The sequence below is a fragment of the Entelurus aequoreus genome, linkage group LG21, assembly GCF_033978785.1.
Source record: "Entelurus aequoreus isolate RoL-2023_Sb linkage group LG21, RoL_Eaeq_v1.1, whole genome shotgun sequence".
NCBI lineage: Eukaryota > Metazoa > Chordata > Actinopteri > Syngnathiformes > Syngnathidae > Entelurus > Entelurus aequoreus.
In genome coordinates this window covers 49,910,259-49,935,258 of record NC_084751.1, presented here as the reverse complement: position 1 = coordinate 49,935,258, position 25,000 = coordinate 49,910,259, and the positions used below count along the sequence as shown (strand labels likewise).

The following is a 25,000-nucleotide window of genomic DNA, read 5'->3' as shown; positions in this document are numbered from 1 at the left end:
CAATCTGCTCAAAGGAAGGTCAGTTTTGTAGCTTCTGTAACGAGCTAAACTGTTTTCAGATGTGTGAACATGATTGCACAAGGGTTTTCTAATCATCAAGCACAAGGGTTTTCTAATCATCAATTAGCCTTCTGAGCCAATGAGCAAACACATTGTACCATTAGAACACTGGAGTGATAGTTGCTGGAAATGGGCCTCTATACACCTATGTAGATATTGCACCAAAAAGCAGACATTTGCAGCTAGAATAGTCATTTAGCACATTAGCAATGTATAGAGTGTATTTCTTTCAAGTTAAGACTAGTTTAAAGTTATCTTCATTTAAAAGTACAGTGCTTTTCCTTCAAAAATAAGGACATTTACATGTGACCCCAAACTTTTGAACGGTAGTGTATATAAATATATATATATACATATATATGTATCAAGGACTCTACAATTTTCTACCGTTGCCACTTGTAATAAAAAGAAGTTGCGTATACTTCTAACTTAAGATATTTGCTGGTATGGAATCAAACCACCAAAACCACAGACTTGGCTGATGGGGCGGATCCGCATCCAGCTGGAGGGGGCGGGGCGTAAAGGATGTCTTTGGCATGTAAACAAGAGAACAAAACGGCTTGTTGATAATTGTTGTTATAAACTTATGTATGATTAGCAAAAGTTGAGACAAATGACAAAAAGCTGCAAGATGTAATTTATTATTTTTGTGTAGTCTGGTACAAGATGACTAGAACTACCAAGTGATGAACTGGTGTGGAAAAGCTGGTCACAGCCCACAGAAACTCTTAGTTTCCTGCATAGTCCGTGCATGCAATGGTGGATTGCAACACCCAGAGAAGGAAGTGATTCTTGTTGTTTTTTAGAAGATAAATAAGTTCAAATGTTTATTTAGAAATGATATTTGGGATAGGATAGTATGTGAAACTCCTTGAACAGAGTATTGCTGGTGAGTTTTGCCAAGTAGTGAAGGTCTTCTTGGATGTAGTGTAGCACTAAACTCACCTTGTGTTCTTTTGACTGCACACTAGTAGTGTTTAATCCACAATAGACGACATCATCACTGTAAGTAATCAATGGACATATTATTATACCCATCCCTACACACGTTTGTGTCAAATAGTTGAATGGATTGGATCATGCCGACCTTGACTAGGTTTGAACACAAGTGCCTTTCTGTGTGCACATCTTTCTTTTTTGCGTCTTTCTTCCTTCTGAGTACGCCACTTCCTGCTGATACAGAAGATTGGGAATATGTTGTACGGTAATGTCTTTTTTCAGTCAACCAGCGAAGGAGCATATTATTCCACAAAGCATTACGCAGCATGGAGAGTCTTTTCAAAAGCTCTTAGAAGCACATTTATAATGTTTTAGGGGATGCTAGTCAAAGAGTGGAATGTCCCTTCAACCAACCTACTGGACAAGTTGAAGTATGGTCACCTGGACAAGTTGAAGTATGGTCACCTGGACAAGTTGAAGTTTGGTCACCTGGACAAGTTGAAGTATGGTCACCTGGACAAGTTGAAGTATGGTCACCTGGACAAGTTGAAGTATGGTCACCTGGACAAGTTGAAGTATGGTCACCTGGACAAGTTGAAGTATGGTCACCTGAACAAGTTGAAGTATGGTCACCTGGACAAGTTGAAGTATGGTCACCTGGACAAGTTGAAGTATGGTCACCTGGACAAGTTGAAGTATGGTCACCTGGACAAGTTGAAGTATGGTCACCTGGACAAGTTGAAGTATGGTCGCCTGGACAAGTTGAAGTATGGTCACCCGGACAAGTTGAAGTATGGTCACCTGGACAAGTTGAAGTATGGTCACCTGGACAAGTTGAAGTATGGTCACCTGGACAAGTTGAAGTATGGTCACCTGGACAAGTTGAAGTATGGTCACCTGGACAAGTTGAAGTATGGTCACCTGGACAAGTTGAAGTATGGTCACCTGGACAAGTTGAAGTATGGTCACCTGGACAAGTTGAAGTATGGTCACCTGGACAAGTTGAAGTATGGTCACCTGGACAAGTTGAAGTATGGTCACCTGGACAAGCAGACACTAAATAATAATACTTAGTTGCAGTCCAGTGAAGGTACGTCCACTTATAGCAGCTTTGCAACACATCATTGATTGTTTAGGGTAACTTTGTAAGCTCTGCAGTATTTTACAGGAGAAGCAAGGAGTGTGTTTGCATGCTCACGTCTGCCCGCATGGACGTGTGAGTGTAGATGCACAGGTATGGTGAGTGTAGATGCACAGGTATGGTGAGTGTAGATGCACAGGTATGGTGAGTGTAGATGCACAGGTATGGTGAGTGTAGATGCACAGGTATGGTGAGTGTAGATGCACAGGTATGGTGAGTGTAGATGCACAGGTATGGTGAGTGTAGATGCACAGGTATGGTGAGTGTAGATGCACAGGTATGCTGAGTGTAGATGCACAGGTATGCTGAGTGTAGATGCACAGGTATGCTGAGTGTAGATGCACAGGTATGCTGAGTGTAGATGCTGCTGTCACATGACACAGGTATGCAAGCTTGCTAAACAGTCAGCAGATTTACCTTCCTCAAGGTAAAGTTCCTAAACACAGGTGCATCATGACAAGCAGGTACACCTCAGACTGTGAACTTTAGGTGCATCATGACAAGCAGGTGCATCTCAGACTGTGCACTTTAGGTGCATCATGACAAGCAGGTGCATCTCAGACTGTGCACTTTAGGTGCATCATGACAAGCAGGTACATCTCAGACTGTGCACTTTAGGTGCATCATGACAAGCAGGTACATCTCAGACTGTGCACTTTAGGTGCATCATGACAAGCAGGTACATCTCAGACTGTGCACTTTAGGTGCAGATGTATGCTGAATGGAAGATGATCTCCATGAGGAAGATGTTTGTCTTGGAATGTGAAGCATGTGACCTCTACCTCCCACACTGTCTGTTTGTGAGTGAAGTGTCAGCAGAACTTAGTATGGAATGTTCCAGCCCATCCTGACCAAGAGGTGATGTTACACGGAAGTGTTTCACTAACAAACAGACACATTGAAAGTTTGTGTTGACATTGAAACGACTCTGTTGTTCACCTTTGGCTGCTTTGTGTAAGAATAGCAACTATAAAGTTGGACACAGTTGATGTTAGTAAATGCTGGTGGATGTCAGGGATGGCAAAGTGGCCTCACATTTACAGTATATTGCAGGATATATGCTGTGGTAATGAAATATATCACAATATTATATTTGAGCTACAAAAAGTTACAAAGGCTCCTAATTTAGCTTCTGATGTATGCCTAACATATGACATCATTTCCTGTTGTATTATTTTCTCAAAAGTATGACATCATATTGTCTGCAACGCACAACCTAGTTGGCCTACAATTTGTTCTGAGTTTCCTATATGAAGTATTTGTTCCCAGGTAGATGTACATTGGACTCATCTTACCTGTCGTACAGGTGTGGAAATTAATATCAAAGTGAATCCTGGGACATTTTTGTCAATAAATTTTCCAGAACATGTTCCTTTTTAAACTATCCTTGTCTACATGTGTGCCATGAGTTGGCCTAAAATAGGATTTGCCAACCAAAAATATTCCATTGAAAGCCACTGGAAATATGTTATTCTACTTTTTGTTTTTGACAACTAGTGGACATTATTTCTCCCACATTTACGCCACAAATACTTTTGGACAGCCACATGTACATTTCTCGCTACTTTTCCCTCACGCATGACAAACATTGTGACGCACCATGTGTGCCGGAATAAAAGACACATCAGTGTTGCCAACTTAGCGAAGTTGTTGCTATATTTAGCGAGTAACTCTTCTTACTCTCTTCCCCAAAAAGTGGCTCATAACAAATATATTGTCAAGACACTTTTGAAAACTGAAATAAAAGAATGTATATTGCTTTATTTTGCTTTCCAGGTTTTTTCCAATTCTTGTTAATGCGTTATGGCCAATTATGCAAATGTAATGATGACCTCATTACGTGACCTCACATAGAGTCCTGGTGGAATGATGTAAATATACTGCAATGTTAACAATATTATTTGTATTTATTACATGTAGAAGTAAAGGATTGACTCATTTAAAGTGGACAGATATATTCAATAGTTTTGTAGCAGTTTTTTGGTGTTTTAGATTGAGTTTGTGAGTGAATGGTAAGTACCTCTGGCAGGGGTGTCAACTCCTTTTCAGTGAGGGTCTCATCCCAGTGATGGTCGCCATTAGAAGGCCGCTTTTAACATTGATAATATATGAATATGAATAAATAAAGAATTGCTTCATGAAATTATTACACACTTGCCTATGCATTTGATTATTAATATACTTTTTTTTTTACATACACTGTAAAACAAAATTTTTTATAAAAACAGGCAGCTCATTTGCCAGAATTTTACGGTAAAATGTACAGTATAAGATGTAAGATGTACAGTATAAGATGTAAGATGTCAAACGTACAGAGCAAAAGAGAAGTGGATGTTTATCCAACATTAATGAACATTTGGGGGTTTCCTATCAAGTTATTTCAAGCCAAGAGGAAATGTGTGAGAGACATCCACAGTATCCCATGGCCTTCTACCCCACGCTGTGTTGTTTACATTCCCATGCATGTCAAAGTCAAAGCAAGGACACGAGACTTCACATTGCCTGTGTTTTGTTCAGTGGTTTGCCCAACAAAGCCTTCATCCATGTCCACTTCAGTGAAGGTCTTTCCTCCCCACTTTCACTTTGACTTCTATTGAGAGGCCTAGAGTGGTCTTATTCCTTTTACCATAAATCTTCAGCACCCTTCCTTCATAAGCGCTGACCTTCTACTGTAGTAATACTTCACTTCCCTTCTTTACTTCAATGTGCTACATTGTAAACGTTGCATTGTAACACTTGTCACCCTTTTAAAATCTCATCAACTGTTCTATCATATTTGGCCTCTAAGAGGTCCTACAACAAATGTTTTATGTGCTGCATCATTTATTTATGCCATGTTTGTCAGCTATGTTATTAATGTTGACCTGACTTTGACATTTTAGTATTATTTACACCTCTGTTTTGTTTCATGCAGGAAAAGCGAAAACGTCAAACTGAAATCGAGGACAAGCGAAGCCAGCTCGATGATTTGGTTTTACAGCTGCAACATGTCAAGGTTAGTTGGTCTTTTTTGTTTTCTCTGCATACGTTACACTATTGTATAAAATACTTGAATGTGGTGGATTGCTTTAAAGATCTTAAATCACTCTTAAGAGACCAGATTTATCATCAACAATTCTTGGGCGTTCAATCCGTTGTAACGGGACTGTCCAGTTTGTCTTAAAAGACGTTTCGCTTCTCATCCTAGCAGGCTTTATTGTCTTAGAGCAGGGGTGCCCACACTTTGTCTGCAGGCGAGCTACTTTTCAATTGATCAAGTCGTGGGGATCTACCTCATTCATATGTAATTTATATTTACTTATTTATGAAATATATGTTTTTGTTAACAAGTTAAAGGTGTTTAATGATAATGCAAGCATGTTTAATACATATAGTTAATATTGTTAACAAGTTAAAGGTGTTTAAAGATAATACAAGCATGTTTAACACATATAGTTAATGTTAACAAGTTAAAGGTGTTTAAAGATAATGCAAGCATGTTTAACACATAGTTAATATTGTTAACAAGTTAAAGGTGTTTAAAGATAATACAAGCATGTTTAACACATATAGTTAATGTTAACAAGTTAAAGGTGTTTAGTGATAATACAAGCATGTTTAACACATATAGTTAATATAGTTAACAAGTTAAAGGTGTTTAAAGATAATACAAGCATGTTTAACACATATAGTTGATATTGTTAACAAGTTAAAGGTCTTTAAAGATAATACAAGCATGTTTAACACATATAGTTAATATTGTTAACAAGTTAAAGGTGTTTAAAGATAATACAAGCATGTTTAACACATATAATTAATATTGTTAACAAGTTAAAGGTGTTTAAAGATAATGCAAGCATGTTTAACACATATAGTTAATATTGTTAACAAGTTAAAGGTGTTTAAAGATAATGCAAGCATGTTTAACACATATAGTTAATATTGTTAACAAGTTAAAGGTGTTTAAAGATAATACAAGCATGTTTAACACATATAGTTAATATTGTTAACAAGTTAAAGGTGTTTAATGATAATACAAGCATGTTTAACACATATAGTTAATATTGTTAACAAGTTAAAGGTGTTTAAAGATAATACAAGCATGTTTAACACATATAGTTAATATTGTTAACAAGTTAAAGGTGTTTAAAGATAATACAAGCATGTTTAACACATATAGTTAATATAGTTAACAAGTTAAAGGTGTTTAAAGATAATACAAGCATGTTTAACACATATAGTTAATATAGTTAACAAGTTAAAGGTGTTTAAAGATAATACAAGCATGTTTAACACATATAGTTAATATTGTTAACAAGTTAAAGGTGTTTAAAGATAATGCAAGCATGTTTAACACATATAGTTAATATTGTTAACAAGTTAAAGGTGTTTAATGATAATACATGCATGTTTAACACATATAGATTCCTTTCTTTCATGAAGACAAGAATATAAGTTGGTGTATTACCTGATTGTGATGACTTGCATTGATAGGAATCAGACAGTAGTGATGATAATTACTGATGACTTTCATTGATAGGAATCAGACAGTAGTGATAATAATTACTGATGACTTGCATTGATAGGAATCAGACAGTTAGTGATGATAACGTCCACATTTTCAAATGGAGGAGAAAAAAAGTCCTCCTTTCTGTCCAATCCCACATGAAAGTGGTTAGTTTTTGTCATCCTATTTGTCCAGCTTCCGTACTCTTTTGTATACACTTTACAAGAAATACATTGGCGTCAAACTCCGTAGCTTGCTAGCTTGTGCGCGCCAGCTTTCTGAGACTCTTATTTTGTTAGCGCAGGCAGGATGAAGCAGAGCTTTTATTGTGCAACTGTGCGGTCGGTCTTTGGAGTTTTGACGACAGGTACGGCGCCAGAGTCTGTTGAAATAAAAATAGTTTCTCGCCTTCCTGTCGGTCATTTTTTCTTAATAATGATCTGGCAGCAGCCAGCGTCATCTCACAAGAACCTCGGGTGCCGTGAATGTCAATCAAGTGACCAAAGTGACGTCATAGTGAAGATTTATGATCGCTCATTTTTAGGACTATTTTTTTAATGCCTGGCTGGCGATCGACTGACACACCCTCCGTGATCGACCGGTAGCTCGTGGTCGACGTAATGAGCACCCCTGTCTTAGACTAATCAGATCTAGTCTAACTGGAATAGTCAGACCTGGTCTTCTAAGACAAACCAAGCAGTCCAGTTGTGATCCATTGAATGTCCTAAGAAGACACTGACCTGATGAATAAGAATGAAGTGCTGTATGATGGTGGAGTATAAAGGTGTAACAGGTTATTAGTGTAGTAAAGGGTAGTTATTTATATTGTCTTTTTGAGCTCACACACATGATCATATACTTGAAGACAAACAGCCTCGAGAATCCCTGGTGAGATGTAGAATGCGTGGGAAAGAGGCAGTGGGTCCTCATTCTGCTATAAATATCCTGTCAGTTCAACTATCTGAAATGAAAATGCATTCCTTTCGCTAATTGAAGGCCTTTAAACACTTGGCATGAAAACAAATTGAATTACGTAGGTTTGATTCCTGACTACTGCTGTTGTCCAGCATTAAGCACCCACTTAAAGGAAACATTGACAAATACTTCCTAATTAAAAGCATGTACACCTTACGTAGGAGCCCATTCAAGTGTCATGCTCAACGCACTTTCATGCTGAAATATGGACCTAGCAAACTTAGTTGGAGCTAAAGTATATGAAGTTTATAAGTGGACTATTTTCCAGCAACATGAGCTCTCTGCACAAGCCCAGACCTCCATGGGGGCCACATGCCATAACATTGCCTGCCACACCACAAACATGGTAAAAACACCAGCCTGTCAAAGTGTCCAATACATTCATCACAAGGATTCTTCATATTTGGGAGTTTCTTAATCCTAGTTGCATTTTATTTTGCACAGCAATTTATCAAAGGGTAAAAGTTTAGGATGATTCCTTCACTTCAGTGTCTCTGCCCCTCAAAATTGAGTACAACTTTGCTTCATGTGAAGGTTTAATGGTCCTTTCAGACCAACTAAAGCGTGATGGTTCTTGTATGTACGATTCAACACCTTACCCTCGCTCTTGAACACACCACGGTGCTCTGTTTAGTGTCCGGGCGCACAACACTTGATGTAATCAGCATCTGCTCATGCAGCCCTATTAGATGGCCATTACCTCTGAAGGCCAAGCAGCATGAAGCAGGCTTTGTAGTCTGTTCTCCAGGGGCCTGCTGCCCACACAGAGGAAATGGGAGACTAGAAGTCAGTGATTTGATAAGGACAGCTGGCCTGCATGATCCAGGACTCTCACAATTGACGCACTGGTTTGCAATTTCTTAGTCAAGTATACAGGAAGTTTCATGGTGCATTTATTATCCGTTAGAAGTTACTAGTAAAGTATATCAGTGATATGAGTTTGAGTTTAGGGAAACTGTCTGGCTTTTTTTATGCTTGAAGTGACTTAAGGTGAGGAATCAAAAGGGACTGAGAAGTTTGTCAAACAACAGAGAGGGAAGTGCACACTGGGGATGGAAACAAAGTAGCAGAATATCTTGATAGGGCTAGACGACTATACTGTATGATGGTGATCAATATCAGGTCGATCACGGTGATCGGCTGTGAGCGTATATTAACTTGAATCCACCTTTTACTGCCCAACTTCCGGTTACAAGGTACGCAGAAGTAGACATCATCTTAGATGTGAAGAGAATGTGCAGCTGAGGTCAGCAACATAAAAGTTCTCCAGGGCCAATGATTGACACGTTATTGACATCACGGATGGAATCAAGGTTGGATAAAACCAGAATATAAATGTCAGGGAAGTTGTGGTAATGTGACTGAGATGCTGTCATTGAGAGGAGAAGAGAAAAGTGCCCACCTTTGGGACGTACACAAGTCCGCCTCAAACTAGCAAACTAACTCCAACATACCGAGCTGAACAAAAGACTTCTATGATGACGTCGTTGTTACGCATGCAGTGGAAACCTGCTTCAGCGTCCACACGCACACACTCAGGACACTTTGGAAACTCCTCACCCTGGCCAAGGTTTATAAAAGGGAGCTGCACTTTTTTTTTTTGCTTTCTAAAATGTGAAAATCGTTCTTGGTGGCTAGCAATACAGCTAATGGTAGCAATCAGCTTTACCTCTAAGTCACTTTAAAAATGCATTCAAAAACCGTCAACAAACCTTTATTTACTTTCTGTAACCTGTTTAATAATAACCAAACTGTAGCAACATTGTTATTGTAAGAGTGAACACTGAGGAACTCTTTTTGTAGCGTAGTAACACGTCGGCATGCTTTGGTATTAGCCGTAAAAGCTAACTATGGAAAGAGATAGGCTAGCTTCTACGTCAGCATGAAACATGTTTGAGTTTGTAACACACAACACTGTGCTAGAACACCAATCTGTACTGAGTGAAAAACATGAAAAATCATATTACAGTATCTGTCAAGTATTATTTCATCTTTTGTTTGTACACAGCTAGCCAGACAGCGTATGCTCTGTAGTTGTAATAATAAGCCTGGTGTGCTACGTGTATCATGATCAATATTTGGACAGTTGTGCATTTGGTCCAACTGGCCGGGGAAGTTTTTTCCAGTTTAGTTTGTGTAAGCACTCCATTTATGTCGAATTAGCTTGGCTCCAAATTCCACATTTATAGAGTCGTCACTTTCACCTCACTCTCTCGGCTTCCGTCTGCTCCAACGTCTCACCATTCCTTTGTGCTGGCTTCTAGAAGACACATGTATCGTCACAACTTTTGCTTGTAGACATTTGATAAACCATTTGATAAACCATTTGATTTCGTTTCAAGGCATTCAACAGATCATCACTGGACTTTTTGGTTTGTCTTAGAAGACGTTTCACCTCTCATCCAAGTAGGATTCATCACTTCATGCTGATAGACTTAGATTGGTCAGATCTAGTCTCAGACTTAGTTGATCAGATCTATATCTGATCATAGTTAACTCAAAATGAATCGCATGGTAGATCCTTTGTACCAAGTGTACCCTTGAAAAACTATGTTTTAATACCATGATTGAACAATTAGTTTTCTCTCAAATATATATATTTTTTTAAAGATAATGCTTCTTTAAAAGAGCTAAGCACAAAAAGGACATACGCCTGGTTTTAATGATTACCTGAGTTGTGTTGATGTCTTGCCAGATTTTGTAGGAATACAGAATTTGTATTCCTGTTGTAGGAGCACTTGCATTCAGAGGAGAGGAGATACACCATGTTTAGATACCCGTATTGGTATGTCATGGTGTAGCCAATTCAAAGCTGTTGTTTTGATTTGTTATTTGTTGTTTGAGTAGACGTGTGCTTATGTCGGTAATTGTGTTTAATGAGACATGTCTGCTGATACTGCAGTCGCACTGGCAGATATCTGATATATATCTCATTCATTGCACATACTGTATGTCTGTCTGATATCTGATATATATCTCATTCATTGCACATACTGTATGTCTGTCTGATATCTGATATATCTCTCATTCATTGCACATACTGTAAGTCTGCCTGATTTTGGATCCAGGGATGTCAATAGACTAACTCACACAACTTCAATAGACTAACTCACACAACTTCAATAGACTAACTCACACAACCTCCATAGACAAAACTCACACAACTTCAATAGACTAACTCACACAACCTCAATAGACTAACTCACACAACCTCCATAGACTAACTCACACAACCTCCATAGACTAACTCACACAACCTCAATAGACTAACTCACACAACCTCCATAGACTAACTCACACAACCTCAATAGACTAACTCACACAACCTCCATAGACTAACTCACACAACCTCCATAGACTAACTCACACAACCTCAATAGACTAACTCACACAACTTCAATAGACTAACTCACACAACTTCAATAGACTAACTCACACAACCTCCATAGACTAACTCACACAACCTCAATAGACTAACTCACACAACCTCCATAGACTAACTCACACAACCTCAATAGACTAACTCACACAACCTCCATAGACTAACTCACACAACCTCAATAGACTAACTCACACAACCTCAATAGACTAACTCACACAACCTCAATAGACTAACTCACACACCTCAATAGACTAACTCACACAACCTCAATAGACTAACTCACACAACTTCAATAGACTAACTCACACAACCTCAGTAGACTAACTCACACAACCTCAATAGACTAACTCACACAACCTCAATAGACTAATTCACACAACCTCAATAGACTAACTCACACAACCTCAATAGACTAACTCACACAACCTGAATAGACTAACTCACACAACCTCCATAGACTAACTCACACAACCTCCATAGACTAACTCACACAACCTCAATAGACTAACTCACACAACCTCAATAGACTAACTCACACAACCTCAATAGACTAACTCACACAACCTCAATAGACTAACTCACACAACCTCAATAGACTAACTCACACAACTTCAATAGACTAACTCACACAACCTCAATAGACTAACTCACACAACCTCAATAGACTAACTCACACAACCTCAATAGACTAACTCACACAACCTCAATATACTAACTCACACAATCTCCATAGACTAACTCACACAACCTCCATAGACTAACTCACACAACCTCCATAGACTAACTCACACAACCTCAATAGACTAACTCACACAACCTCAATAGACTAACTCACACAACCTCAATAGACTAACTCACACAACCTCAATAGACTAACTCACACAACTTCAATAGACTCACAACTTCAATAGACTAACTCACACAACCTCAATAGACTAACTCACACAACCTCAATAGACTAACTCACACAACCTCAATAGACTAACTCACACAACTTCAATAGACTCACAACTTCAATAGACTAACTCACACAACCTCAATAGACTAACTCACACAACCTCAATAGACTAACTCACACAACTTCAATAGACTAACTCACACAACCTCAATAGACTAACTCACACAACCTCAATAGACTAACTCACACAACCTCCATAGACTAACTCACACAACCTCAATAGACTAACTCACACAACCTCCATAGACTAACTCACACAACCTCAATAGACTAACTCACACAACCTCAATAGACTAACTCACACAACCTCCATAGACTAACTCACACAACCTCCATAAACTAACTCACACAACCTCAATAGACTAACTCAAACAACCTCCATAGACTAACTCACACAACTTCAATAGAATAACTCACACAACTTCAATAGAATAACTCACACAACCTCAATAGACTAACTCACACAGCAGACGTGATGTGTGTGAGCTTTGCTTGGTTATCTGGAAGTGAAGCAACCACACACAAACTAACACATAGTCAGCTGTCACATTCTGACAGCAGCTGCTGAAATAACTGAGGTCAATGTGTTGTGTGTGTGTGTGTGTGTGTGTGTGTGTGTGTGTGTGTGTGTGTGTGTGTGTGTGTGTGTGTGTGTGTGTGTGTGTGTGTGTGTGTGTGTGTGTGTGTGTGTGTGTGTGTGTGTGTGTGTGTGTGTGCAACTGACTGACAATAAAGAGAGTTGTGTTACCAACATGGATCTATGTAGACACTCCTGATTATTAACAGACATATTTGGGGTTCATCTGTTAAAAGTTATGTATGATAGTATTTGAACATTTTTAGTAGGTCTTAATGGTCCCACAGTAGTTATGTTGAACTAGTGTAGAGTTAGAGTGTCTATGTGACAAGTAAATAATAGTATAGGACTAGTGTAGAGTTAGAGTGTCTATGTGACAAGTAAATAATAGTATAGGACTAGTGTAGAGTTAGAGTGTCTATGTGACAAGTAAATAATAGTATAGGACTAGTGTAGAGTTAGAGTGTCTATGTGACAAGTAAATAATAGTATAGGACAGGGGTCGGCAACCCGCGGCTCTAGAGCCGCATGCGTCTCTTTAGCGCCGCCCTAGTGGCTCTCTGGAGCTTTTTTAAAAATGTATGAAAAATGGAAAAAGATGAGGAAAAAAAAAAGTTTTTGTTTTAATATTGTTTCCGTAGGAGGACAAACATGACGCAAACCTCCCTAATTGTTATAAAGCACACTGTTTATATTAAACATGCTTCACTGATTTGAGTATTTGGCGAGCGCCGTTTTGTCCTACTAATTTTGGCGGTCCTTGAACTCACCGTAGTTTGTTTACAAGTATAACGTTCTCCGACTTTCTAGGACGTGTTTTATGCCACTTCTTTTTCTGTCTCATTTGTCCACCAAACTTTTAACGTTGTGCATGAGTGCACAAAGGTGAGTTTTGTTGATGTTATTGACTTGTGTGGAGTGCTAATCAGACATATTTGGTCACTGCATGACTGCAAGCTAATCGATGCTAACATGCTATTTAGGCTAGCTATATGTACATATTGCAGCATTATGCCTCATTTGTAGCTATATTTGAGCTCATTTAGTTTCCTTTAAGTCATCTTAATTCAATTCATAACTCATGACACAATATGGCTTTTAATTTTTTGCGGCTCCAGACAGATTTGTTTTTGTATTTTTGGTCCAATATGGCTCTTTCAACATTTTGGGTTGCCGACCCCTGGTATAGGACTAGTGTAGAGTTAGAGTGTCTATGTGACAAGTAAATAATAGTATAGGACTAGTGTAGAGTTAGAGTGGCTATGTGACAAGTAAATAATAGTATAGGACAAGTGTGTTTATTTGAAGTATGTTGGCCAATGATGCTGGAATCTAGACAGCCTTTTGTGTGTCTGTAGCTTTATTGCTAATAAGCTGTTTGTCCTTGAGTGACAGCAATATTGTCTACCTGCCACATAGACACTCTAACTCTACACTAGTCCTATACTATTATCTACCTGCCACATAGACACTCTAACTCTACACTAGTCCTATACTATTATCTACCTGCCACATAGACACTCTAACTCTACACTAGTCCTATACTATTATCTACTTGTCACATAGACACTCTAACTCTACACTAGTCCTATACTATTATCTACCTGCCACATAGACACTCTAACTCTACACTAGTCCTATACTATTATCTACCTGCCACATAGACACTCTAACTCTACACTAGTCCTATACTATTATCTACCTGCCACATAGACACTCTAACTCTACACTAGTCCTATACTATTATCTACCTGCCACATAGACACTCTAACTCTTCACTAGTTCAACATAACACACTTGTCCTATACTATTATCTACTTGTCACATAGACACTGTAACTCTACACTAGTTCAACATAACACACTTGTCCTATACTATTATCTATTTTTTAATTTTCCTGAGGGAACTCTCCTGAAGGAATCAATAAAGTACTATCTATCTATCTTGTCACATAGACACTGTAACTCTACACTAGTTCAACATAACACACTTGTCCTATACTATTATCTACTTGTCACATAGACACTCTAACTCTACACTAGTTCAACATATTATACATATCCGTCACCACATTTAGCTTCAAATATTGTGGATTAACCACCTGGCAAATGTTTTATTTTATTTTAATTTTTTAACCTATTAAATATCTTTGCCCTAAATGAAGGATTTTCAAGCATAAAACGTATTTAGTAGGTTCTTAACACCTTTTTTTACGCTCTAGCTTAGATTTAGATTTATAATTAGTGTTATGCTTTAAGTTATTTTTTCATTGGTGGTTGAAGTTGTTTATGTAACAAGCTGTTTGAGAAGTTAACATGTTGTTGTTTCTGCTTCCTGTACACAGGAAACACAAGTGTATAAACAATATAGAATAAGAATATAGAGTTTACATATTGTTGTTTCTGCTTCCTTTACACAAGAAACACAAGTGTATAAACAATATAGAATAAGAATATAGAGTTTACATATTGTTGTTTCTGCTTCCTGTACACAAGAAACACAAGTGTATAAACAATATAGAATAAGAATAAAGAGTTCATATATGCTTGTTCCTGCTCTGTAGACAGTTGATGTGCCGCTCAGAGATCGACACAATCCTGCCCTCCAACAGTCGGAACTGACAAAGTTAGTGCGAAGGGAAGAAGTGGAAGACCAAATCAGAAGATCAAACCATCAAAAATATGTCCTACCTTTTAGCAGCCTACCGGGCGGATTAGCACCGCATAGCATAGCATAGCATCAGTCTGCATCACACGAGCTACAAACCACAAACATTTATCTATAAATATATTAAGAAGCTACAGATGCTGTGTTTGACGTGTTTCAGTTTGTTCTTTGTAGTCCTGACTCCACAAACTGCACGGTCAAGCATTACCTTTGGTAAACAAACATATTCAACTCTGACCTCCTCGGTCCATCGCTTTAATACTTTCATGTTCTAGTTCCACAACAGCGAAGCAGCCGTAGGAGACAACTACACAATGAACAATGTTAGCCCAATGTTCTACTACTTTACTTCTTTATAGTACATGCTCTAGTCATGCTTTCCCAACAATACGTAATGTCTAAAAGTTTGTTTTTCTTTTTAAAAGGCCTGTTACTGATTACTTTGCATGTAACATGTACATGCTAAAGTAACATTAGCACGTACATGTTACATGCTAAAGTAACATTAGCACGTACATGTTACATGCTAAAGTAACATTAGCATGTACATGTTACATGCTAAAGTAACATTAGCACGTACATGTTACATGCAAGGTAATGTGCTGGTAAGTTGGTGTACCATGTCACCGTGGGATATTTACCTCACCACCTGCAATAACTAGCACATAGTTTGCTGTGAAAGGACTAGAACTGACCAAGAGAGACAAACACTGTGAGATATAAACAGATGCCAAAATATATTTGCCTCATGTGTTTATGTGTTACGTCTCAAAGCAAACTTGATGTTTATTGATCTCAGCTCCTGGCCAGTGAGACAATCTCCATATTTAGCTGAGATGTTTACTTGTGTTTATGTTTGCAGTCCAAAGCCAAGCGGGAGCGATGGCTCCTCCAGGGAGTGGCAGCGGAGGAAGAAGAGGCTCGGAGACAACAGTTGGACCAGGATGAAGAACACGGCAAGAACCTGGAAGACATGATTCACAGGTATGGCTGATTCTCTTCTCTTCTTCTACCTCACATGTTGCCTGGGAAATATTTGATTTCTAGGAATTGTAAGACTTGATCAACTCTGTCTGAAGTGTGAATAATGATGATGAATTAGTGCTGATAACCATGAAGGTTATCTTCTTACCAGAGAACTACTAAGTCATAGAACCTTGCTCCTGCTTAGTTTCTGATGTGGATGTCTCAATGTGAAGCACACTTAGTACTGTGACCTCTCTTTAGTTGGATGTGAAGCACACTTAGTACTGTGACCTCTCTTTAGTTGGATGTGAAGCACACTTAGTACTGTGACCTCTCTTTAGTTGGATGTGAAGCACACTTAGTACTGTGACCTCTCTTTAGTTGGATGTGAAGCACACTTAGTACTGTGACCTCTCTTTAGTTGGATGTGAAGCACACTTAGTACTGTGACCTCTCTTTAGTTGGATGTGAACCACACTTAGTACTGTGACCTCTCTTTAGTTGGATGTGAAGCACACTTAGTACTGTGACCTCTCTTTAGTTGGATGTGAAGCACACTTAGTACTGTGACCTCTCTTTAGTTGGATGTGAAGCACACTTAGTACTGTGACCTCTCTTTAGTTGGATGTGAAGCACACTTAGTACTGTGACCTCTCTTTAGTTGGATGTGAAGCACACTTAGTACTGTGACCTCTCTTTAGTTGGATGTGAAGCACACTTAGTACTGTGACCTCTCTTTAGTTGGATGTGAAGCACACTTAGTACTGTGACCTCTCTTTAGTTGGATGTGAAGCACACTTAGTACTGTGACCTCTCTTTAGTTGGATGTGAAACACACTTAGTACTGTGACCTCTCCCACCAGTCTTGCATCCTGTCACAAGGTCACATGTGAGTCATTATGACTCCATGACATTCCAACTGGACTCTGCTTATCAGTGGCGGGCTGTGAGTTTCCCACCTAGGCCTTCAGTGATGTCCCACTTCAAAGATGACCTCTCCAAATAGCATCATGATGTCACCACATGACCATTGTTGCAGAAATACTATACAGGAACAATTCATTCTCTATTGAATCGAAAAAACTTGATTTACATGTTTTTGTTGACTTTTTCTAATGACTCAAATGGATAAAGTGTCCAGTGACAGTTGTTTCTAATCCTTTTAGCTCTAACAATGGGAGGCAATGTAAAAAGGAAGACAAATAGGTATCTTCATGACTCTTCTATCCTTTCCTTCCTCATTCTCTTCAAAAATGAGGAATGAGAGAGATGTGGACAGAAGTCTTTTAGTTTGATTGAAGTTACAGTGATTGTTTTTTTTTTAACTTTGACCCTAACCGAGATGCTCTGACCTGTAAAAAGTCAAATCACTTCAATTTAACAACTTTGAGATGACCTTGATTTGCTATGTGAAAAAATGATTGTCATTATTTCATTCTTTTTATTGGAATGAATCAATCTCTCTGAATGTTTTGAACTCCTGGTTCAATGCCAGAGTAGAGTAACACTGCCCAGAGGACAGTGGAAGTAGATCTATTTACTATTTATGTTCTTCTTTGCACACTACCTGTAGTTCAGAGGGAATCAACAGCGCCTCTGCTGGTTACAGCCGAGAAGTGCACTCCATTTTGCTTTGGACCGACCAGTCCAAGATGTAGTCCACCTTTTCCTTCAAGGTCAAGTGCAGCTCACATTGACCCTGAACAGAATAAGCAGTATAGAAAAGCGGTGGATTGATGCTAACTCAGCAACTACACAATAAACTGACTTGTTTAATATTCATGATCCCAACATTGCATCACTAAACTAGCATGAATAGTTCATGTAGTTGAGGGATAACACTCAGCACTCATGTTGACATCCTGTTAGCTACTGGAGCTTCTCGTCAGCGCAGAAATAAGAGAAAGGTCACACAGACGCCAGAATAACGTTGGTGCTCAAAGGTAAACAAGCAGCGGTGAATGGTCACATTGTCACTCACCTGAATAGACGGATTGTCTCACACACACTTTCCTCAAGAGGACACATTCAACTTTCTTTTACTTTCATTTAGAAAAGCACAAGGCCAACACTTACTGTGCAGCACTTCCTGTGTTTAGAAGGTCTTACTCCTTGTTTAGAAGGTCTTACTCCTTGTTTAGAAGGTCTTACTCCTTGTTTAGAAGGTCTTACTCCTTGTTTAGAAGGTCTTACTCCTTGCTTTTATAGATTGGGCCATCCTAATTCTCATTAATATGGCGTCGTAGAAAGACTATAGACAAAACATACACATGACCCCAGCATAGTACACTGTTACATGACCCCATGACCCCAGCATAGTACAGTTACACAGTGTACTGTGCCTTTCCCACCTAGGCCTTCAGTGATGTCCGACTTCAATGACGACCTCTCAAAATAGCATCATGATGTCACCACATGACCATTGCTGGACAAATACTATACAGGAACACATTTACACACTACTGGATATTGTACAAAAATTGTTATTTTCATCTAAAAATCATTAAACCCGCATCAGCAATGAAAACATATCTTATGTGCTACTGTCAAAATTAAAATTGCAAAAAACATATTAAACGTGAAAAAATAAAGAAATAAAATATGTAAATTCACATTTCATGGACAGCTGAGTTAGCTTCCAGGGTTGGCGGACATGGTCTCACAAGATGTAGTTTCTCTTTAAATATCCTTCTTGAAAATGGCCTTGCAAATATATGTGTTGTCTTGTCTCGTCTTAAAAGATGCAGACCAGGCTCAATTCAGATTCCTAACTTTTTCTATTGGCGTGACCTTGGGATTTATAACCACGTACGGAAGATGCCTGGGTCGGGTTTGAAGAAATTGGAATCCGGTACATGTCAAAAAATATATGATATAGAATAAAAACTGACTCATTTTTAGCATTGGCATCCCTCTTAATGCCCTTCATGTCTCATTTGAAGATCCACAGAAGGTTCTTGCATGACAGCAGTCATCATGTCTGTAGAATCAAGACCTTGCCAGAATCTGCTAGGACTGTGAACACAGTGAGTCTCCCTCAGAGGACTATGTATGGTCCAGGCCACATTGTCAGAATCTGCTAGGACTGTGAACACAGTGAGTCTCCCTCAGAGGACTACGTATGGTCCAGGCCTCCTCCACTCTCTTTTTGGAGGTATCCAGTTCGTCTTTGTTTGAAGCTGCTGCACATTCCCTTGCGGTCTTCTGGGGTCAAAGGAGACAAGAGCTTCTTTTGTGTTGGCGGCTACACTTTCAAATACACGTCCCAAAATACCTCAGCAAGCACAGTCTCTCCACCACAGATAGTGAAGAAGGTGAGGGAGAGGGTATGATCACAGATAGTGAAGAAGGAGAGGGAGAAGGTATGACCACAGATAGTGAAGAAGGAGAGGGAGAAGTATGACCACTGATAGTAGATGTTTGCTGGGAATCTAACTAAATAAAAGCAGCAATAATGAGTAAGTTTGATGAGTGTGTGGTGTCCTCGCCTACTGGCCACAAAAAGAGACGTTGTGTTGACAAATGTGAGTGGTGGGTGAGACAGAAAGGGAAGAGTGCGGTGGGAAAAATGCCGTCTATGATCTGCGTACATAATGTTGAGGATACGTGTGTAGCCACTCCTCTCTCCAATGTTTACTCTGCTGTTGTTGTCTTGTGATGCAGAGGTCAATGTGGTGATGTCATGATGCAGAGGTCAATGTAAACCCTAGACCACCTGTCCAAGGATCATTCAAAAAAGGTGTTAGTTTGGATGAAATGATTTCATTACAGAGATGGAAAAAGCATTCCTCTGAAAAGAAGGATGTATTTTTAGCAGCATGCTGGCAGCACATAGGAGGAGTTTGCTTTTGCAGAGCAACTTTGTTTGGAGTTATCTGCTTTTTGCTGCAACATTTGTACAACATTACATTTTTGTAATAGATGGGCATTTCTCAAATTGACAGTATCAGTTTGGTTATAGAAACTATTCAATTGCAACTTACATCAGCAAGATGGTTGTTTCCTGGAAAGCTCCACAGAAGACTTAGATGTTCTCAAAAGAAGGAACAAGGAGAGAGCTCTGATTTATTGGACCTAATTGTAAAAAATTATAATAATTTAACAGTAAATGGGGAATAACACCAGATTGTCAAAAGTAAACTCGTGGATTAAAAAGTATTTAGTCAGCATCCAATCAAATTGTTCTCTTATCATGGCCAATGCAGCTCACAGCCGCCAGGGGGCGTCAGTGCATCGTGACAGGAGATCATTGGTCCTCAGCTCATTTTGTCACGTGGCCTTTTGGACAATGTTAGCAGAAATAATTGGCTTTTATAGTTGGCGACATTTTGTTGGCAATGTATTTGTTTGTGTTGCCAACCAACCTGAAGACACACATGTATGAATGTTGATTATATCTGCTCAGACATTCACCAGACTAAAAAACTGGTTCAGCTCTGTCCAAAGTACTCCAGCAGGACAAAAATGGGCTTATCCTGTGTCTGTCTGGCAGAAGCAAACTATACTTTGAAATACATTCCAAGTTGTATAAAGTCTTGAAAATAATCTTTGTTTTGCCTACCGTGTGATGCCCAGAGTTTAGATGGTTTCTCAGTATGGCCTCTTCTTCCAAGAACATAACATTTGGGGAACTGAGGTCGTTAAAACTTTGCTCCATGCACAGTTGAGACCTCTTAGCTTTATGATGTGGAAAATATGAACTGCTTCCAAGTTTAAATATGGGGGGAAAACAGCATTTTGTGTCCTCTGGTTACATCTGGCAGTTTCTGCTGATACAGCTTTATTTTCCTCTGCAGACGTGACAACATTGGACTTAAAACTACCTGACATACGAGGTTTCAACCAATGCAGCATTGGACTTAAAACTACCTGACATACGAGGTTTCAACCAATGCCGCATTGGACTTAAAACTACTTGATATACAAGGTTTCAACCAATGCAGCATTGGACTTAAAACTACTTGATATACGAGGTTTCAACCAATGCAGCATTGGACTTAAAACTACTTGACATACGAGGTGTCAACCAATGCAGCATTGGACTTAAAACTACTTGACATACGAGGTTTCAACCAATGCAACATTGGACTTAAAACTACTTGACATACGAGGTTTCAACCAATGCAACATTGGACTTAAAACTACTTGACATACGAGGTGTCAACCAATGCAGCATTGGACTTAAAACTACTTGACATACGAGGTTTCAACCAATGCAACATTGGACTTAAAACTACTTGACATACGAGGTTTCAACCAATGCAACATTGGACTTAAAACTACTTGACATACGAGGTGTCAACCAATGCAGCATTGGACTTAAAACTACTTGACATACGAGGTTTCAACCAATGCAACATTGGACTTAAAACTACTTGACATACGAGGTTTCAACCAATGCAACATTGGACTTAAAACTACTTGACATACGAGGTGTCAACCAATGCAGCATTGGACTTAAAACTACTTGACATACGAGGTTTCAACCAATGCAACATTGGACTTAAAACTACTTGACATACGAGGTTTCAACCAATGCAACATTGGACTTAAAACTACTTGACATACGAGGTGTCAACCAATGCAGCATTGGACTTAAAACTACTTGACATACGAGGTTTCAACCAATGCAACATTGGACTTAAAACTACCTGACATACGAGGTGTCAACCAATGCAGCATTGGACTTAAAACTACTTGACATACGGGGTGTCAACCAATGCAACATTGGACTTAAAACTACTTGACATACGAGGTGTCAACCAATGCAGCATTGGACTTAAAACTACTTGATATACGAGGTGTCAACCAATGCAGCATTGGACTTAAAACTACTTGACATACGAGGTTTCAACCAATGCAACATTGGACTTAAAACTACTTGACATACGAGGTTTCAACCAATGCAACATTGGACTTAAAACTACTTGACATACGAGGTGTCAACCAATGCAGCATTGGACTTAAAACTACTTGACATACGAGGTTTCAACCAATGCAACATTGGACTTAAAACTACTTGACATACGAGGTTTCAACCAATGCAACATTGGACTTAAAACTACTTGACATACGAGGTGTCAACCAATGCAGCATTGGACTTAAAACTACTTGACATACGAGGTTTCAACCAATGCAACATTGGACTTAAAACTACCTGACATACGAGGTGTCAACCAATGCAGCATTGGACTTAAAACTACTTGACATACGGGGTGTCAACCAATGCAACATTGGACTTAAAACTACTTGACATACGAGGTGTCAACCAATGCAGCATTGGACTTAAAACTACTTGACATACGAGGTTTCAACCAATGCAACATTGGACTTAAAACTACTTGATATACGAGGTTTCAACCAATGCAACATTGGACTTAAAACTACTTGATATACGAGGTTTCAACCAATGCAGCATTGGACTTAAAACTACTTGACATACGAGGTGTCAACCAATGCAGCATTGGACTTAAAACTACTTGACATACGAGGTTTCAACCAATGCAACATTGGACTTAAAACTACTTGACATACGAGGTGTCAACCAATGCAACATTGGACTTAAAACTACTTGACATACGAGGTTTCAACCAATGCAACATTGGACTTAAAACTACTTGATATACGAGGTTTCAACCAATGCAACATTGGACTTAAAACTACTTGACATACGAGGTGTCAACCAATGCAACATTGGACTTAAAACTACTTGACATACGAGGTGTCAAGCAATGCAACATTGGACTTAAAACTACTTGACATACGAGGTGTCAACCAATGCAACATTGGACTTAAAACTACTTAAGTGTCCAATTCCTGGATTTGGTCCTATACTCATTGGCCACTTTTTGAGGTACACCTGCATAGTATAACTACATCCACCAAAAGCTCTAGTTGAATATATATACTGTACATAGGTTCAAGGGCATAGCACCAAGTCCTGTGCCCCAAAAAGGCCCTTGCCATCTGACCCTAAACCTAACATCACTGCCCCATACACACACTTGGTGGAATTACATGCACTACATATACAGTATACAGTACATACAGGTATGTGTACATATAGTACATGAATGTGTTGAAACTAGGTTATTAAAACACATGGTTTTTGACCTTTGAAATATGTGATTTGCATATCTAGGACATATCTGGAACAAATCTAGACAAACCCCCATAAATACTTTTTTGGGTAAATATTTTTCCAAGAAAGTACCAACAAACTGAATATTAAGTGGGCAGAATATGAATGTACATATTAATATAAGCTGCCATCATTCACTTGAATATGATGGTGATTATTATGCCAAGTGTAAAGTAGCAGTGGGTCATACAAATCCTAATAATACATCATTATTATTATTGTATTAATAATATTGTTTTTCTTGGGGGTCAAGCCCCCCGCATTCTTAAAAATTATTGATGCCTCTATTTGTAACTTTAATAGAGTGTCCTTGAACGCACCACAGTTATGTGCAATGATATGCAAAAGTGAAACTTCAACATAACTTTCTCCTACGCTGCCACAAATAGATTTATGATGTATTTTTCTTTCTTCCATCACCTCTTCCTTGTTCCAAAATGCTGGTGCTGAGTATGAATGTGTGATGACATCACATTGTGACGCTGAGTATGAATGTGTGATGACATCACATTGTGACGCAGAGTATGAATGTGTGATGACATCACATTGTGACGCTGAGTATGAACGTGTGATGACATCACATTGTGACGCCGAGTATGAACGTGTGATGACATCACATTGTGACGCCGAGTATGAACGTGTGATGACATCACATTGTGACGCCGAGTATGAACGTGTGATGACATCACATTGTGACGCCGAGTATGAACGTGTGATGACATCACATTGTGACGCTGAGTATGAACGTGTGATGACATCACATTGTGACGCTGTGTATGAATGTGTGATGACATCACATTGTGACGCTGAGTATGAACGTGTGATGACATCACATTGTGACGCCGAGTATGAACGTGTGATGACATCACATTGTGACGCCGAGTATGAACGTGTGATGACATCACATTGTGACGCCGAGTATGAACGTGTGATGACATCACATTGTGACGCTGAGTACGAATGTGTGATGACATCACATTGTGACGCTGTGTATGAATGTGTGATGACATCACATTGTGACGCTGAGTATGAACGTGTGATGACATCACATTGTGACGCTGAGTATGAATGTGTGATGACATCACATTGTGACGCCGAGTATGAATGTGTGATGACATCACATTGTGACGCCGAGTATGAATGTGTGATGACATCACATTGTGACGCCGAGTATGAATGTGTGATGACATCACATTGTGACGCCGAGTATGAATGTGTGATGACATCACATTGTGACGCCGAGTATGAACGTGTGATGACATCACATTGTGACGCCGAGTATGAACGTGTGATGACATCACATTGTGACGCCGAGTATGAACGTGTGATGACATCACATTGTGACGCCGAGTATGAACGTGTGATGACATCACATTGTGACGCTGTGTATGAATGTGTGATGACATCACATTGTGACGCTGAGTATGAACGTGTGATGACATCACATTGTGACGCCGAGTATGAACGTGTGATGACATCACATTGTGACGCCGAGTATGAACGTGTGATGACATCACATTGTGACGCCGAGTATGAACGTGTGATGACATCACATTGTGACGCTGAGTACGAATGTGTGATGACATCACATTGTGACGCTGTGTATGAATGTGTGATGACATCACATTGTGACGCTGAGTATGAACGTGTGATGACATCACATTGTGACGCTGAGTATGAACGTGTGATGACATCACATTGTGACGCC

The 25,000-nt window shown here is 39.1% G+C and overlaps 1 protein-coding gene across 3 annotated transcripts in view; it reads left to right on the top strand.

Moving 5' to 3' along the window:
• The window catches only part of LOC133638807 (PALM2-AKAP2 fusion protein-like), a 170,180-nt gene that overhangs the window by 29,174 nt on the left and 116,006 nt on the right, over positions 1–25,000 (top strand). For all 3 annotated transcript variants that reach the window (XM_062031781.1, XM_062031780.1, XM_062031779.1), the window contains exons 3-4: positions 5,055–5,135; positions 16,048–16,169. In XM_062031781.1, coding sequence (XP_061887765.1) covers positions 5,055–5,135; positions 16,048–16,169 — 203 coding nt within the window. The remainder of the gene's footprint in view (positions 1–5,054; positions 5,136–16,047; positions 16,170–25,000) is intronic.